Raw genomic sequence first — 19,070 nt, 5'->3', positions numbered from 1 at the left:
AATTTCATATGATTACAGGACAGTATTTTATTCAATATTTCATGCAAGGGAAAATCTTTAAAATTTAAGTTTCAATCTTAACTCATGATGAAATTGGATGAATAATTTAGTGTAGTAACCTGAACCTTATCCTTAATGCCATTAATGTATAATCAAATATACTACTTAGATGTAGAAACCTAAGTTAAAATAAGTCAGTATAGTACAAACCAAAGTTAAAATAAGTCGATATAATCTGTGGTACTGTATATCTGATGCTCTCCAATTGCAACAACTGATAAACACTAAGACTTTAGCAAAGCTCACTTATGTTTAAAAAATGTTGCTACTCTTTAAAGCATGTTACCATTTGTAAATACTGTCCTACTACTCTTTCTTATGTGCCAGATAGCCAGGATTCTTTGCTCACTAACAGATAGCACCATTCACAATACACTATGTATACTGTATTTCACTGGGTTTAAAAATGTGACTCTGTTTTGCTCCTTGTCTTGTTGTGTTCATGCATCATGATATTAGTAACTTTTATGCAACTGGTTTTGCGAAGTTGACCAACACATTATGTATGTCTTATTTAAATTATAGTACTATTGTGCTAGAATTGTAGTTTGTCTCACAGTACTGTAGACCCTTAGTTTTACAAGTTACATAGATTATTTTTCATTTTTTGTAATTTTTAAAACACAACACTTCCTTTTTTTTTTAGAAAGACTAAAAGATGCTTCCATCACTACCTTGTTTTGTTTTCTGCTGTCCTCACCTTTCTTCTGCAGTTGGGCACTTGTGATTTTGTATTGCTTGCAACATACTGAATATAGCTATGCCTGTTATACCTTTTATTGTTGTTTTTCCCTTGTCTATGCTTTCTCCTTTCCCCTCCGAAGTATGAGAAGGATGGTCAAGAGAGCCGCCGTTTCGATCAGCAGCCTGTTTATCGTGAAGGAGAGAGCATACAGGTCAGCCTCAGGTGTCACTTCTCCATGTGAGAAGGCAACTGTTATAGTTGTACTGTAAATTTAATATATAGTATTTTGCATTAAAAAAGGATGTACTGTAGCCTGTCTCTTCTCAAGACCTTTTCATTTTTATTTTAGAAATTGTTTTTGCATCAAGGGTTATTTATGTTGAGGTGTTGTAATAATTGCAAAATGAACTAGGTGAGATATTGATTTTGGCATATATTTTTGGGCAATAGAGTACGTTTCATCTAATTATAATTTCATGAAGTGCTATCCTCAAAATAACCAATTTTCCAACTAAATTTTTTTTATTTCTGTTATGGAAGGTATATATATATATATATATATATATATATATTATATATATATATATATATATATATATATATGTATGTGTTTATAATATGTATGTATGGGGTATGTATGTATGTATGTATGTATGTATGTATGATGTATATGTATGTATACTATATATATATATATATATATATATATATATATATATATATATAATTTTAACTGAAACTTGGCACCATAAATTGCAGAGTTTTGGTTATTGGTGCCATAAGGTGCTGATAATAAGAGTTATGGCACCATAACATACCTAACCAGAGGCGCCATTAACCGAAACTCTGTGCTTGTAAATCGCAGGAAGTTTCGGTTTTTGCTTATCAGCACCCCAGCTAAGAATGGAACCCGGCTGAGAAACCAGGCGGGATCTGCTTGGTTGTTCTATTTACATATATAATATATATATTATATATATATTATATATAATATATATATAATATAATATGATATATATATATATATTATATATATATATAATATATATATATATATATATTATTATTTATTATTATATAATATACACAAAATTATGCATTGTTTTATATGCTTAAATGTACTTATTTTTCAGGGCTCTCATGTGACGTCATACATGGGAACCTATGTATTGCAGTGGCGTTATTATGAATCTGCACCTCACACCTCACCTTTAGATATTATTGATACCATTACAGCACCAAAGGCTAAGATCATGTACTACTATGAAACCCTCAAGTCTGCTGATTACAGGTGAGAAAATTTTACATTTTCAAGAATTATAAAAGGATCTAAATCCTGTAGCCTTAGTTGTAAAGGATACAAATCCTGTACCCTGAGTTGTATTTTCCATGCGTTGGGTTACTGCCTACAGTAATAACACCACACGGGTCTTTCAGCAAGGTTTCTCCTCAGCTCCTAGCTTGGCTTAAGTCTTAACTTTTCAGTCTTTCCTTTTGGCTTTTTTTCTCAACTGAATGTCTTATTTCAAATGTTTACTGCTCAAGTTTATATCCTTCCATCAAAATGAGACTTTAGATATATATTTTTCTATATTTTAAAGATTAGGTGGTCTTTGCTTTTGTAATTCATTGATATTATGAAATATGAAACTAACATTTACAATTAAAAAATTATACACATGTTCATGTTCAGTGCATAAAATTCTACAATTTCTAGACTAAACAGAAGTAAAATATGAATTAAAACAAAATTTCGCACAAAAAGACATTTAGGTATAAAGAAAAATTTCAAGCTTACTAAAGTAGTGTTTCTTTTCAATACAAACAGATCATTGAGTGAATCTAATTTGTCATATTAGCTTCACAAAAAAGAATAGTTTTAATAATGCAAAAAAGTCAAATTTTGTATTTTTTTTATAAGTACACAAATTGTAGCCTTGCATGCCTTGACCAGCCACGTATTGACTAAACAAGGGTAGTACCCAGGTGATGGGGAAGATGGAATACCCAGTCTCATCCAACTGATGCTATCCATTTTTATTCTGACATATTCAGTATGTAAAACTGAAGACAAAAAAAGAAGCCGGCTGGCTGAAGTGGGTTATCTTCAGTATGAAAGGCTATGGTTTTATACCTGGGAAAAATAAATATTACTTCATAAATTTTGCATTTGTTACCATGGGGATACCAACACTATGCCTTTCATATATGGAGACTTCCTGTTCAGGAGGGAAGTAGTGTCTGTAGGTAAGGTGAACACCTTTTCAGGTGCAATGAGTAACAGCACCATTGCTGCTCCCTTGGCACTGCCCAGGAGGGCAGGGTGATGTTTCCCTTGATCCCAGCTCCACATTATGGACTGAAATCACATTGGACTAATACCTAAGAACTTTGTTCCCCTCTCCACAGAAGGGGCACCATTGTTCAGCAGCCTTTGCTGTGAGACACATATGCAATGGGTTTGGATGGAAGGCTCTGCCTTGCCTCACCTCCCCCTTCTCTTATAGAAGGAGAGACTAGGGATTGCATTCTAGACTAGGAAAACAGGTACTCACTTGGGTCCAGCTTCTACTCTGGCACAAATATTTACAGGTATGGAGTAATGGGAGAAAGTGGTTCAGTGCACACACCACCTCTTCCCTGAAGAGCTGCACACACTATCCAAAGCACTCAAATGAGATGTAGGATACCTGGACAGGTATCCTACAGTTATAGCTACACTACCTGATGAGCTGCCACCACAGACCCCAACAAAAAGGTGTTTAGGGACTTGTGGGCAACATCCCTCTAGGAGAATGAGTTGAAGGTTGTCTGACAGAACCTTACTGCTGCCCTCATTACCTGTTGAACCAAGAAGTACTTTTGGAAGGTGAGGAAGGGTCAAATGCCCCTATTGTGTGGACCCATGGTCGGCTTGGAAAGTCCTCCAAACTATCGAGGGACACAGGCCTTGGAGATTACCTCCAGTAGCAATAAGGATATCCAGTAGTAATTAGGATAACCTGCTTGGAATGGAGTATAAGTTTTAGGCTAAAGGCCAAGTGCTGGGACCTATGAGGTCATTCAGCACTGAGAGGAAAATTGAGAGTAAAGAGGTTTTAAAGGTGTAACTGGAGGAAATCATTGCAGTTGCCCTTTTAAACAATTATTAGGGGGTGAAAAGTAAGTGGGATGAAAAGGAATATGAATGGAGGTATAGTAAAAGGAATAAAAGAGGTTGCAGCTAGGAGCTGAAGGGATGTTCCAAAGAACCTTTAATGCCCACAGTGCACTGCAGGAGATGCATTGACTGCATTACTCCCTACTAGGAAAAGAGCATACCCCTTCTTGCATGTCCCATACTCAAGAAAGGTGCTTGTACTCTGATCTGAGGCTCTTCATCCTTTTCAAGTAATATTTTAGGGTATGAACCAAGCTCTTGATGGAAGGGAATTGAGAAACTATGGAACCTTTGGTCAAGAACCGAGGGATTTTGCATATAAGTCATGAATTCCAGGACAGGGATTGAGGAATTTCACTCTTCGAAGTGCCCAAGAGGTATGGTAATCCGTGTAACTCTCCATTCTTTGCTATGGCAAGGGTGACTGTTTTGAGGGTAAGATCCCCGTCTGATGGTTGGTACAAGGGTTTGTACATGGATACCTTAAGGCTTCAGAGTACTAACATCAGGCCCCATTCAGGGAGCCTGACCTCTCAAGGAGGGCATGGCAATTTGGAGCTCTTCATAAGCATCACTGTTTTTGAGTGAGTGCTGCCCAGTAAGCTTCAACAGCCAATAGACACTCGGACCTAAAAGTTTGCTACATTGCTGATGACAAGTAGAGACCAAAGAATAACTTTTTCTAAGACACCGATTGCAGTAGATGGCCCACTTTCCTTGGTAGACATTCTGAGGTGTAGAGGGCACCAGTCAACTCTTTGCTGTTTTGTGAGAAAAGCCTCCCTCTCTGCAAGAGCTGCTGGAGAGCCTCTGCGTGTAAAGATACAGCAACTACACCATTCAATGCCTGTGAATGTGTGGTTCAGACAGAAGAGTGGTCCATGGGGGCAAGGCTCTCAAGACATCTATCAGGATTGACAGAAGGTCTGTGTAACACTGTCGAGTACCCGGCAGAGAAGATGATTGGGGGCTAGATATAGCTATCCATGTTGCCCCATGGGTGTTGAAACACATCTTGCATCACTGGCTTTGGCTCAAGGACCAGAAGATGGAAATCATTGCTTCAGTCTGATGATGAACAGATTAATTATCAGCTGTCCGTATAGGTCAAATAGTCTCCCCTCTACTACCTGATGCAGGGACCACTGTCTCTATGACTTGCTCCCAACAGCTCAGGATATCTGCCATTACATTCATTTTGCCTGGGATGCAGTATACCTGGCTCTCAGCTGGATGTTATGCAATGATGCCCAATTGTGCATCTGGATGGCCCAATGAAATTTAACTGCCATTGGAGGCAACAAATATGACTTCTCCCCAGGGATGTAAGGTGGCCCAGAATTGCCATCGTCAAGCCAGTTATTCTCCTTTCTCCAAGAAGTGCCTTAAGACTCCCTTAAGGTTGTCAGGAATGCATACACCATCAAGCCCAGAATCATTCAAAGATACTTGGTTCTCTGCTCGAGCAGTAAATGGATTTTTGCCAATTTATAATGATCTCTAGACTCTTGCAACAGGATAGACATAACAGGACAGCAGATATCAGGACTAGACACTAGACACTTGCAACAGGATAGACATAACAGGACGGCAGATGTCTGTCCTAAAGTAGCTTCTTCTCCGATGAAGTGAGGATGAACCAGTCATCCAAACAGCATAACAAGAGGATTACTTTAGAGTGTGACCACTATGAGGCCAATGTACCCTGGCAAACACCTGCAAGGCTTTCACCAGGCCAAAATGAAGGGCCTTAAACTGAAAGACCTTCCCTGGTTCATAAAAAGAAGGAATTTCTTTAATTTAGTCATGTTGAATATGGATGTGGAGATAAGCATTCTGGAGAGCAATCAAGATTCTTAAATCTCCCTCTCTGATAGAATCTAACAATGAATGAGTTGACTCCATCATGAACAATTATTCTAAAGTATTCATTCAGTGCTGAGAGGTCTACAATGGGCCTCCATCTTCTTAACAATGTCCCTTCTGTAGAAGCCTGGATACCTAGTCTGAGCAATCTCCAGTGCTCCCTTCTGCGTCATAGTTCTCACCTCTATCCACAAAGCTTTGGACTTGGTCAAATTTTAATCTTTCAGGAGTGGTACTAGGTCCAGGGAATGGCAGGGGGGGGGGGGTTCGTAGAATCAAAGTCTGTATGTGTTCTTCAGGAACATTAATGCCCTCAGATCTCCTATGTTTTGCTGCAGACACATCTAGTAATTGGAGGAGCTGCCTCCCATCTGTGGCAGCAGAGGTGGAGAGGCCAATCTCATCGGGAACCTTTTTCCTTGCACCTCCTCATTGAGACTGACTCAGGTACGAGGAGCGAAATGGGTGGAGGTGTCAAGCCCCTTATAGAGGTAAATAAAGTGGTCCTGTCTCAGCTTCATCTGAGGGGTCTTTCACTCTGTGGACAGCGAGGCAGTCTAGACCTGGAGAAGTCTCATAGCCAGCAATCTGTTCCCTTGGCTGGACTTGAAGGTGGCTACTTGAGATATAAGGGTGTCACATGAATCTTCCCTCTCAATTGCCACTGCCATTTCCACTTTCCCCTGGGAGAAGTGAAGGGAGAGGCCAAGATTGAACTGTTCCTGAGACAAAAAGCAACTCATTCAAAACCTAATTTGACATTAGGGAGAGGAAAGAAGTTCCTCTGTCAGAGTGTAACATTGGTAATCTGATGGGGGTAGGAAGTTGAGGGTCTACCCACCTGACACCTTAAACCTTTTACCCTTGACCAGGAGTATGGGGCAACTCTTTCATTGTCATGGTGATTGTATTGCCCTGTCACATATCTAGCCAAGATGTGACATCATTACAGTCTCTAGGTAGTTTGACTCCATGGAGTAGAAATTAAGGCCTTGTCGACACATTTTCTCCAATGGAACATGGTTTGTCAGCCAGCACAGTGCCTGATCGAGGCATCTGCATCCTGGGGAATGCAACAGAATCCTTTCAAATCTTGCTTATCTTAACTTCCTTAACCTAAAGTAACTTTTAACACTTAAGAAATGTTTAAGGTTTTTTTATACAAATTTATCTCCCAAACCTATATACAAATTGTCCTTACATCTAAATGTTTCAGCATACTTTCATAACTAATGGACTTGAAATTACACTTCTAAAAGAAAAATCACATGTCCTCAACACTGTAATATATAAAAATTCAAGAATACAATAAGTAATAAAAATGCAAGAATACAGTAATTATAAAGCCTCTTTCTTCCTAGTACTTCAAGCCTAAAATGACAAATTTTTAATTGGTTTGTATTTTTCATAACTACAAACCTGAGGTCTTTATGTTTGGGGAAAAAGCTCAGAGTGCAGCTGAATCAAGAATAAAGCAAGGTTTGGTGAAATGAGTGTAAAGGCCAATGGGGGGAGAGAGAGTAGGCAGAGCCTGACCTCTTCTCCCCTTTGTATGCGCTGTGACTTGCTTGTCATCTTCTTTGAATGTATTGGGCTGAAAGATCCACTGAATGAGTCATTGGCCACTGGTGCACTACTACGTACAGTCAATTCGTGAAGTTGACAGGAGACAGGGCTCTCTCTCTCTCTCTCTCTCTCTCTCTCTCTCCGTCCTCTCTCTCTCTATCATCCTCTCTCCACTCACGGGCCGGGGGGGGGGGGGAGGGGGGCTAAGAAAGTCACCCTTAGTTCTAGAGCGTTGATATAAAGCTGTTTGTCTTGTTGATCCCATACACCTAAACTTAGAAGAATCTCCAGAGGGAGCATGAAGGTTTTGCTCCTATGGCCAGATTCCTGTCATCCAGTCACTATGCCAGTCCTGTCTCACTGCCTTTGAGAGAAGAACTCAGTGGAAGGGAGAATCCTTTGATGAGGACCAGAACTCTTTCATTCTCCATTGAAGGGATCAGTGGTGGAGACATCCTTGAGGAACAAGCTTTTCCTGGGATGGCAGGTGACCTAGAATTATATGCCACTGACATGCTGGTTATTTTTGTCTGGAAAGGAAGGACTACAGTCGTCTTGAACTTACTGTTGCGTGGATCTGATGGAAAGACCCTCGTTGCTGCTGTATTTATTAGCATGCCTGGGCACAGTGTTTTTTGGCTGGGCGTAATATTTGACTTCTCCAAAATTTATCACTATCCCGGAGCTGTGAAAAAATTGGAGTAGACGGTTGCTGTCTTGGATCAACTTTACCCAAGAATCCACCCAGAACAGCCAACTGTTGAGGTATCTCAAGATGTGTACCGTGTGTGAATGTGCCCAGATCAAATATAGAGTGAACTCTCTTGAACACCTGTGGGGCAGTAGAGAAGCTGAAGTAAAGCACCTTGAATTGGTACATTGTCTTTCCCAGAATGAATGAAGGAACTTTAGTGATGACTAATGGATTGGAGTCTGGAAGTACACATCCTTCAGGTCTATTGTCAGCATAAAGTTGGACTTCCTGATGAAAAAGTTCAGGGAAGCTAGGTCTATGACTAGTCTCCAAGCCCCCAAATGCCTTTGCCACAAGTAAGATCCGGCTGTAGAAACCTGAGGATCAATTCTTTATGATATCTACAGCTCCTTTTTCCATCATTGCCTTCACTTTTTCTCAAGAGAGCCAGATCCTTTGGCAAGCCCTGAACGTATGTTCTTAGATGGCACGGACAGTTGGAGAGAGGAAGAGGAAACTCAAAGGGGAATACAGGTAGTCCCCGGTTATCAGCGGACTCGGTTAATGGCAACCCAATTTTATGGCATTTGTCTAGCGCCATAAAATCGGCGATTTATGGCGCCATAACGGGCTGAGTTTGGCTTATCAGCACCATAAGGTGCCAATAATAGAATTATGGTGACATAACATACCTAACAGAGGCACCATTAACTGGTTATCAGCACCATTAACAGAAACTTGGCCCCATAAGCACCATAAATCACAGTTTCGGTTAATGATGGTTCTACTTATCAGCACCCCTCCGAGAACGGAACTCCTGCCGATAACTGGAGACTGCCTGTAGATATCCCACCTGCAGAACATCTACTACTCAGGTGTCTGCTCTGTGCTGCTTCTAAGTTGCCCAATGGCTAGCCAGGAGGCAACCCCCCCCCACCCATGGCAGGAATGGGGAGAGGCACCCCCCTCTGGTATTTTCCTCCTCTAGCATGCCTCTGCCCCCTCGCCCCAGGTCTGATAGGACAAAGCTAAAAGGGATGCTGCCGAGTTGTCTTCTTACCAGGAGCAGTCAAAGGCTTGCAGCCCCTACAAGGAACAGTCATGGCTCAAGATCTCTTAGGTGAAGGGTAAGTGGCAGCCTGAGATCTAGGTTGAGTTACATTGGCACGTGAAGGACCAGAAGGCTTAATAACAGCCTGCTGGACTAGACAATCATTACTGTCTGTTCTTAGCCTGTCCACTGCAACCTCAACTTGGTCCTTTAGGAAGAGTAACGAAGATCCTAGAATTGTTCCATTCCTCAGGAGCTCTTGGTTGATGTGATGAGAGTTTACGATTGGGCACGTGAAGCTACCAGTATTCCAGATGTAATTAAACTTTTTATGATAATTTATAATGAAGGAAAAAGAAAAAAAAGCAAGAAACAAAAGTGTGGGTGGAGAGACTGGTCTCGCACCATCCAGTACAGAACTTAATCCAGCTTTACTAATATACAGATGAGATTTTCCCTTTGTCTACAAGGGAAAAAGACCTAAACTTTTGGATTCAAATACGAAGCATTCTGATGACACCTCTTGTAATCCACCACGACATTTTGGTTCGACTATAACAGGACACTTGGTTCAGCAAGGCAAAAAAAAAAAAAAAAAAAACAATCTCAATCACATTTATTCACCAGGAAACTTGACAAAATCAGGGCGAGACGCTATGCTGTCCACTGGATTCAGTCACTGGGATAACAACCGCTTAATATCACACACTAAAAATCGAAACAAACACCACACCGAGACCACACAACAACTCAAAACTTAACAAAGCAACAACACAAACAAATACCAATCAACACCAAGAGCTCACAACAACTCACAAACACAATTCACAAATCAAACACAACAGAACCTCACAAGCTCAAGAACCTTCAGATGGACACTAGCACAACAAACTCAATTACAGTGGTCCCCCATATTCGCTGGGGATGTGTACCAGACCCTCCTGCGAATAGTTAGAACCTCTATAAAAATGCTTAAAACCTATTTTGTTAGTTAAAACTAGAAAAACCCACAACAAATTTTTATACGTACCTGGTTTTTTAATAGTTTTATCACAAAAAGTGCATTTTATGATGAAATTGATTAAAAAACACAGGAATTAGTGGATATTTCTCATAGAAAAATATTGTGAATAGGTTAATTTTCCATGAATAATGGTGGGGAATGTTCCAGAGAGAAATCCACAAATCTGGAGAAAGCGAATACAGGGGGTCCACTGTACACATCAAAACAATCAAAAACATACAATGATAACTGACTACCCATGACCAGACTGACTGTCCCAAAAACTGCCAAATACAGACCACTATCTGGAAAAACCAACTGTCCATCACAGACTCTGACCATAGACTGACTGACTGACTCAGCAACCGCACCAGCAGACAACCCAAAACAATCGCCCAAAAAACAAACCATCACTAACTGTCTACCCACCCTTACACTCTTTCTCTCTCTCTCAACAGCTCGCTCACTCACACTTCAGAAAAACACATATGCACTTACTCACTACCACACAGCAACACCAAACATAAACACGACACATCATACACACGAAAATACTCACTCTCAATTATTCCCGACAACTACAAACAACCCAACGACGCTCTCTCTCTCTCTCTCTCTCTCTCTCTATATCTCTCGTCTCTCTCTCTCTCATCTTCTCACTCTCTCTCTCTTCTCTCTCTCTCTCTCTCTCTCTCAAGGACGTTGTCATATGTAATTACCGTATCACTCCTCCATAACATATGTGCTGTTAGGGTAGCCAGATACAAAATAATTTTGCCACTGGACTGCAACAATTTAAGAAAGGTGGCGCTCTCCTCACTGAAGAAATTTTCCTAACTGTCACTGACCACGGATCAAGCCACGAGACTGCCTGAAATGCTGTAGAAATGGTCAATTCCATTGTAGCCAACTCTTGGTGCGCAAAGGAGGTGCCCTCTGCCTGGAATTGATCTAAAGAAAGACCCGGGCCTAAGTGATCTAGGTCCGGATCCACCTGCCTTGATTGTAACGCAACATTAGGAGTTACGTATAAAGTTCTTGGTTTTCTGCATTGAGAGGGAGAGGTCTTTCTGCTTCCAGGCCACAAGATTCTCGATCCCGCCTGTCGACTGAATCAGTGGCATCCCATGCATCATTGTTCATTACTGGAGCATAAGAACAGTCAGGGTCTAACACTTTTGAGTACAGACAGTCCCCAGTTATCAGCAGACTCAGTTAATGGCAATCCGGTTTTATAAAATCAGCGATTTATGACACCATAACAGGCCAAGTTTTGGTTATGGCGCCATAACATACTTAACAGAGGTGCCATTAACTGAAACTTGGCACCAAAATTTGGGATATACCACGAGATATGTTGTGAACCACAGTATTGTTGTAATACTTATTTTAGATATCTCGTGCTATATCTTATGTTGGGCAGTGGTACTTGCTGATGGAAGTTGTGAGTTATCCAGAATTACTTTTTTCTTTTTTTTGCACCGACTACATTTCTTTAGTAGCACTTCAATGGTGATCCTGGTTGTTTGCTTGTTTTTTTCTTTTTTTTCGCCAGTTTTCAGGTGAGTTTTGTTGTTTTATTTGTCATCGTAGACTGTTTATATGTTATAATACTGATTTATCACATTGCTGTTCTATATTATATTATTGATATATCATGCTGCTGTTCTGTTTTTTATTAGTTAATCCCTCGAGTATTTTGTGATACATCAAGTAACTGATGATCTTGTGGTTTTATTGTTTGTTTTATATCTTCTTTTTCCCTGTTTTTAGCTAAGTTTGGTTGCTTTATTTGTTATCTTAGACTAGGGGTTTTCAACCTGGGGTACACGTACCCAAGGGGGTACGCGTCGTACCCGAGGGGGTACACCAAGGGTCTGTCAGGGGGCCCGTGCTCCCCATGGGACTTGAATGAATGTTAGATGCCGACCTTCAATGTGCTTTAGCAAAGACTGCTCCTCGGCCAACTAGGATAGTTAATGAAAACAGTTTCAGCCATTTTATTAACTACCTTTGTAGCTGATGTAATGATAATGTATTTTGTTTTTGCAACTCAGTACCATAACCTTGAAAATGTACTGCATAGCCAGAGGTAAATTATTATAAAAGGGATTTTGACGTAGGAAAAATCTATTTCTGGGCGAGGAAGCTGTGTCGCCCAGTGAAATGTGTCCTCTTTAGCACTATTTCTAGTAAAATATTGCTATAATACCAGAGAACTGCTAAATTGGACATGTCAGAAGTCTCTGACTCGCTCACCTAAATAAAAGGTGTCGGTATAAAACTGGGGCGAGTGTTAAACACTACCACAGCAACCCCTCCAATTAGCCTTTTCCTCACCAAAAGACCCTAAATACGGGGAGCCGACCTATAGGTCACACCTAGCTACCCTGTTGAAGGAGTCTGTGACGTCATACTTATCGATAGCATTGAAGCTTGGTGCAGATCAAGGGTGGGGAAAAATAGGGGGGGATTTCACTGGGCGACACGGCTTCCTCGCCCAGAAATAGATTTTTCCTACGTCAAAATCCCTTTTCTGGGCTCAGCCGTGTCGCTCCTTGAAATTGTACCAGAGAAACACCAAGCTACACCCCCTGAAATGAAATATAATATTAAATTGAACTCAGAAGGGTTAAAGAAAACAAAAAAATAGTCTTGAATTGGAAAAATACAATTTATTATTTACAAAATATACCATATAGCAATAACATGTGGCAACAAAACACGCACATAATAAAATAATTACCAATAATTTGTATGAACGTAACACTATACACCAATTCTAACAACTAAGACATTTGCTGAGGTAGGTAAAATGTTAATTAGGCTGGCATAATGGAAAAGATTCATATGACACAAGGATGGTACTATATTGATGTAGTAGCAGGAGACACTGGTCTCCCTACAGCTATTGCATGATATTTAAGATCCTCCAAAGACTTAAGGTAATGCTTTTTGAAAACCAAGGGTGACTTCCAACCAGTATACTTCTTCAGATCATCAAAGTTCATATATTTGAAGAAATTTACAGAAGTTGCTATAGCCCGAATGTCATGCACCTTGGGGAATGAGCCTGGGCTGGCTTTCTTGATAAAATACAAAATCTGCTGCCTAATGCCCTTTAGAGATAGTGTACCACCATCGTTTCTAATGAAAAGGGGGCCTTCGGAATAGGTAGATGTTCTAGATAAATAGTCCTTAAGAGTTTTAACAGGACATAAAGATGGATCCTGCGGAAGCGGAACAATCTTCCATGGAGACCACCTCATCAAAGGGTCTTCATTCTTAGCCAGAAATTCTTTATTTGGCGAAAGCAACACGTCCCCCGAGGAAAGGAACTCTATATGCGCTTCATCTCTAGATAAAGATGACAGCTCCGATATCCTGGCACCTGAAGCCAGACTCAATAAAAACAGTGTCTTACGCAAAAGGGTTTGGTAATCACATTTGGAGTTGTCTGTTTCCGAGGCTAACCTAAGAACATCGTTAAGAAACCATGACACTGACGACGGTCTGTGAATGGGCCGCAGGCGTGCACATGCCCTTGGGATAGAGGTGAAATAAGACTCAGTTAGATTGATACCAAACCCAAGAAGAAAAATCTTTTTCAGAGCTGACTTAGTGGTTGTTATTGTTGCAGCTGCCAAGCCTTGTTCAAACAAAGACCTGAAGAAGGTTATAGCCACGTTCATTGTCATTACTTTGATATTTGATTCTCTGAGGAATGAAGACAATTTCTTAACTGCTGAATCATACTGGCGAAGTGTAGATTCTCTCTTGTCTGACTCCAAGAACAAAATGTTCTGTGGATCAATGTCCCCTACTCTCTTACCTGCAAACTTCATGAAATCCATAAAGTTAGGGTTTTGTGAAGACCTGAGGAATCGAACACAGTCCTCGTCTGAACTTGTTGCGACAGCCTCAAGTCCGGGAAAGGGTGAGGACGAAGACCTAGTTCCAGGAGAAGGGGAAACCAATTGCTCTTGGGCCAGTGAGGAGCTATGAGAGCCACCTGACCTGCGAAGGATCTCAACTTGTGCAGCACCTTCAGGAGAAGGTTCACTGGAGGGAATAAATAAATCTTCATCCACTGGTTCCAATCTATACTCGGCGTCCGTAGCGTATGCTAGAGGGTCCAGATTTGGGGCTACGTAACAAGGCAGCTTGTGGTTTGCCTCTGTAGCAAACAGATCTACTTCCAGACCCGGTACTCTTTTGCAAACCCTCTTGAAGGATTCTTGGTCCAGTGACCATTCTGACTCCAGGGGGACTGATCGAGACAGTGCGTCTGCCACTACATTGTGGACTCCTGCCAGATGGGTAGCCGACAAATGCCAGGTGTTCTTGGCTGCTAGAGAAAAAATTGCTACCATCACGTGGTTCACATGACTTGACTTTGAACCACCCCTGTTTATACAGTGTACCACTACCGCACTGTCGAGAACCAACCTGATATGAGTCTTCTTTGGAGGACGGAGCTTTTTTAAAGTCAGAAACACTGCCATAGCTTCCAGAATGTTGAGGTGAAGCTTTTGGAACTGAGGTGACCAAGTTCCCTGAACCTTCTCGTGCTGTGAATAACCTCCCCAACCTGTCAGTGATGCGTCCGTATGCACCACTAGGGACGGGGGAGGAAACTGCAACGGTAACTCTTTGGCTAGGTTTGCGGCCTTTGTCCATGGGCGCAGACGTTTTCTGAGAATCAGAGGTATCCGGGCGAACTTGTCCCGACACTTGGCATTTGCCTTTGAACGCCAAACTCGATTGATGTCCTTGAGCTTGGCTTTCAACAGAACGTCTGTGACCAAGGCAAACTGGAGCGAGCCTAGGATCCTCTCCTGATTCCTTCTCGAAGCCTTTTTGCATTTTAAGAATTGTCTTGTTGCCTTGGCAATCTCCTTCCTCTTCCCTGCTGGAATGGAAAGTGTGTGTGAATCCAAGTCCCAATGAATACCTAGCCACTGGAACTTGGACTCCGGAGTCAATCGGGACTTGGCCCTGTTGATCTTGAACCTTATATATTCCAGGAAAGACATGACCTTGTCCGTGGCTTTCATACACTTGTCTTTGTCCATCTCCCAGATTAGCCAGTCGTCTAGGTACGCCACCACCAATATACCCTGAGACCTTAACTCCTGCACCACTGCCTCCGCCAGTTTCGTGAAAACCCTTGGTGCTATATTCAGCCCGAAGGGCATTACCTTGAAGGAGTAGGCTTCTTTCCCTAGTTTGAAGCCGAGGAATGGTCGGAAGTGCCGAGCTATCGGGACATGATAATAGGCGTCTGTAAGATCTATAGAGGTGGTGACGGCCCCACGGGGAAGTAAGGTCCTCACCTGAGAGATGGTCAGCATTTTGAACTTGTCGCAACGAATGTACAAACGAATGTAAACGGGAAAAGTCTAAGATCACCCTTCTTTTGTCGGTCCCTTTCTTTGGGACGCTGAATAGACGACCCTGAAATTTCAAGTTCTTTGTCCTGGAGACTGCTCCCTTCTGGAGAAGGTCCCTGGAGTAATCCCTCAACTCTTGCGTTGGTTCCTGATAGAAGGTGATGGGTGGAGGAGGACCTTTGATCTAACTCCAGCCTAGGCCTCTGGATACTATGCTTTTCGCCCAACTGCTGAACCCCCAACGATGACAAAAGAGGTACAGCCTGCCTCCTACCTGAGAAACTTCATTGAGATGATGAGGGCCGGGATCCTCTTCCTGACCTCGCACCTCTAGCTCGCCCTTGGGCTCTGGCTCCTCCGCGCTGACGAAAGGATCCTCTAGCCCTGCCACCCCTAGCAACCCTGGTAAAGGGGTGAAATGTCCGACTCTCATAGACCGGGTTAAAAGCGGGCGACACTGAATACTGTGGGGAAACCTGTTGGTTAGTCGACGGCAAAAGGAAGACAAATTGATGCTGTTGCTGAGGCTGAGCCTTAGAAGTCGAAGGCTGGGATACTTGCTGAATTGGAACAGCTTGTAGCACAGGATGCTGTTGCGGAACTTGGAAAGGTTGGAACTACCTTTGCCTCTTTCTAGCCCTAAAACTGGAGGGAGAAGACTCTGATTTCCTTTTGAAAGGAATTCCCCAACGCAATCTGATGCTTTGGTTAAGACGTGATGCCTCGCTCTGAACCTCATTTACTGCCGAAGCTGGGAAGAGATCTGCACCCCAGATTGAGGAAGCCAGAAGCTTGTTGGGTTCGTGCCTGATCGTAGCCTCAGATAGAACATGCTTCCTGCAATTTCTCCTAGCAACCGCAAAGTCGTACAAGTCACATTGCATGCCCAAAAGTAACGACTTTGCAATGACCTTAAGCAGCGGCTCCTGAGCGTACTCCCGAGCCGCCGTCTCTGTCATCACTAGGGAGTTAAGAGACCTTGCGAGACGTGTCTTAGCATCAAATTCGGCTTGGATCTGTGCGTCTGACAGCTTAGGAAGGCGCTCACTAAACAAAGTGATTGCACAGTCAGGCTTCAGCTTGCCTACCGAGAATGTAGCTGGCAAATCCTCCCACAAATCCTCCCTACCTGGGAGTAGCAATGATGTGGGATCTGTCTCCCTAAGCTGGGGCATGGGCTCTTCCCGAGTCACTGCCTGGAGGGTAAGTTCTGCTACCTTTGATGTAAAAGGTAAAGGGTTCTCGTCATCAGTTGTAAACATTGTGAAAGGGCTTTTAAATGCTGTTACTCTAGTATTTGAGCAGTTCCACTCTTCTAGGCTCCGTATCCATGTTTGCTGAGCCTGATCTCTAGAAAGGATAAACAGTCTCCTTGGGGACCTTATCCTCTCTAACCAGAGCTGCCTCCGTAAGCCTAACATAACCTATAAATGGTGGCTGTAATCCTTCGGGGAAGAACTCGAAATCCTCGAGTCTATGTGTGCCACAACCTTCTATAGTCAACATCCCGTTGACAAACGGAGCGAAGTTCGCCACCCTCCAAGGATTACCAGGGTGGAACAGAGGGAGCGTGGACCCGTCAAGCATGCTCTGAGCTTGCACCAAGCTACTAGAAGGTGCCGAAACTGCCGACTCCTGTCTGAGACCTGCAATCAGGGAGTCCTGTGCACATAACCTCTTAAACACTTCTTCAAACCTTGCTGCAACTGAACTGACTAAGCTACCAAGGCTACTGACCTGATTTAAAATATCCATGTTGAACTGGTCTTGGTCAACGAAAGGAGAATCCTCCTGCCCCCCCTGCGGTACCTTATGAGGTATCCGATCCCTAGACGTTGATGGAATGGGACTTGTGGGGCAATAGGAAGAATTCCCTCCCTGAGACCTTGGATTTGAAGACTTAGAAAGAGACTTTATCTTAGGTCTAATATGTGTATGAACCCCTGGCGCCTGCCCAGGCCCTGGCTTTGTCTCTGATCTGCTTTAAGCAAGGTTTTACCTGAAGGTTTTTTCATTAATTTAGGAATCACAGAGAAGGAATGCGACCTGGAAGGGGGCAATCCTCCTGTGAAACCCATGAAGGAATTGGAAGTAGAGGGAGAGGAAGAATCAGATTCACTCGAGGAAAGACCCCGGTGACCAACTAAGCTAGCCTCATTAACACTGTTACCTGTACCCATATCTAGTGTAACGGGCAAATCCTCAACCACTTCAAGTGAGACTCCTTCCAAGCCAAGGTCCGGCAATTCTGCCTCTTGCTGTTCTATAACTGAGTCTTGGATTGATTTGATAATTGGTGCTGCTACTTTTGGGTCAATGTATCCGGCAGATTTCCCAGCTGGGAAGATCAAAGTCGCCATATCTTGAGACAGAATATACGGCTTAGCCTTCCCTACGTTCCGTCCAAACCCTCCAACCCGGATCTTGAGGGTGGAGAGTGCAGCATCCTTAACAGACTGCTCAGCCTGTAATGCAAGGAATGTGTCAATACCGAGTAAATTCCTTGAACATTATGCTTATAAATGTTGAATAATCAATGTAATTTAATTTAAAGAAGTTTTTATTGTTCATTTATTTTATTTCATTTCATTTTATTTAATTGTTTTTTTTTTTTTTTTTTTGTAAATAACAAGTAGTGTAATATAATTTCATCACAATATACATAGAACAAGCAGTGCGGTAACTTACCGAAGAGGTAGCCTGTTGTACCAAGTCGTAGCAGGCAAAGCAGTTTTCATGATGCCAGACCACGGAATCAGTAAGCAACACTGCGCACGGGGCGTGGCCCCGGCAAATGTCATGGCCGCACGGATCTTGCAGTGCAGCACTACAGCCGGCAACCAGACACTGAGTGGCCTGTAAGTGCAATAATATATAAGAACAATTGCACAAACTTATTAGGATAATTATGATAAAAATATTATATGCCGGAGCATTCCGGACTGAAACATATATAAAAAATATATATATATTCATATTTACGTCCCGGGGACTGTGTAAGAAATAAAACAACCTGGAGCTGTATGACCCGGGGTGGGGGGTACACGAAGTAACCCGGGACGGCCACATGAACTCGCAAGTTCCGTGGCAAAATAAAATAAAAATAAAAATAATGAAAACTAAAATAACAAATATAATATCTCCGCCTACGGAAGAGAAACTCCCGTAAACATAGCCCTCAACGACTACCGGAGAAGCCGGAATCTAAACCCGCCTTATGCGGAGAGGGAATGTTTTAGGCGGATGGATGCAAGCTCCGGGAGCTGAAAGAAGCAGAGCGCAACAAATCCACGGAAGCCGAGGCTGAATACGCAGAGCAACCATCAACTCCGGAGGCGGTCGGCTAAGAAGCGACACCCACCAACCTAAGGTCCTGGAGGACCATCTACACCCCCCCCTCCGCTGATGGGAACGGCCATTAGCGACAACCAGGGCGAGAGGAGCACCCAACTACTGGGGGCCCCACGTGAGGGGGAGGGAGGGAGGGCTGATGGGGTGACGATCACGTGACCAACGTATCCTCGTGAATAAAGGATCACGAGGAAAACGCAGGCATAGCCTATGTAGGCTAGCCGACCGAACATCCAACATA

The 19,070-nt window shown here is 42.6% G+C and overlaps 1 protein-coding gene across 8 annotated transcripts in view; it reads left to right on the top strand.

Annotated features, from left to right (window-relative positions):
• The window catches only part of LOC135206708 (SEC14-like protein 1), a 282,466-nt gene that overhangs the window by 249,198 nt on the left and 14,198 nt on the right, over positions 1–19,070 (top strand). For 7 of the 8 annotated variants that reach the window (XM_064238157.1, XM_064238153.1, XM_064238156.1 and 4 more), the window contains 2 exons: positions 885–956; positions 1,879–2,036. In XM_064238157.1, the coding sequence (XP_064094227.1) occupies positions 885–956; positions 1,879–2,036 (230 nt within the window). The remainder of the gene's footprint in view (positions 1–884; positions 957–1,878; positions 2,037–19,070) is intronic. The other variant, XM_064238152.1, reaches the window with a different exon arrangement.

This window comes from Macrobrachium nipponense, chromosome 31 (genome assembly GCF_015104395.2).
Source record: "Macrobrachium nipponense isolate FS-2020 chromosome 31, ASM1510439v2, whole genome shotgun sequence".
NCBI classification, from domain to species: Eukaryota; Metazoa; Arthropoda; class Malacostraca; order Decapoda; family Palaemonidae; genus Macrobrachium; species Macrobrachium nipponense.
This window is presented reverse-complemented; position numbering and strand designations above follow the sequence as displayed.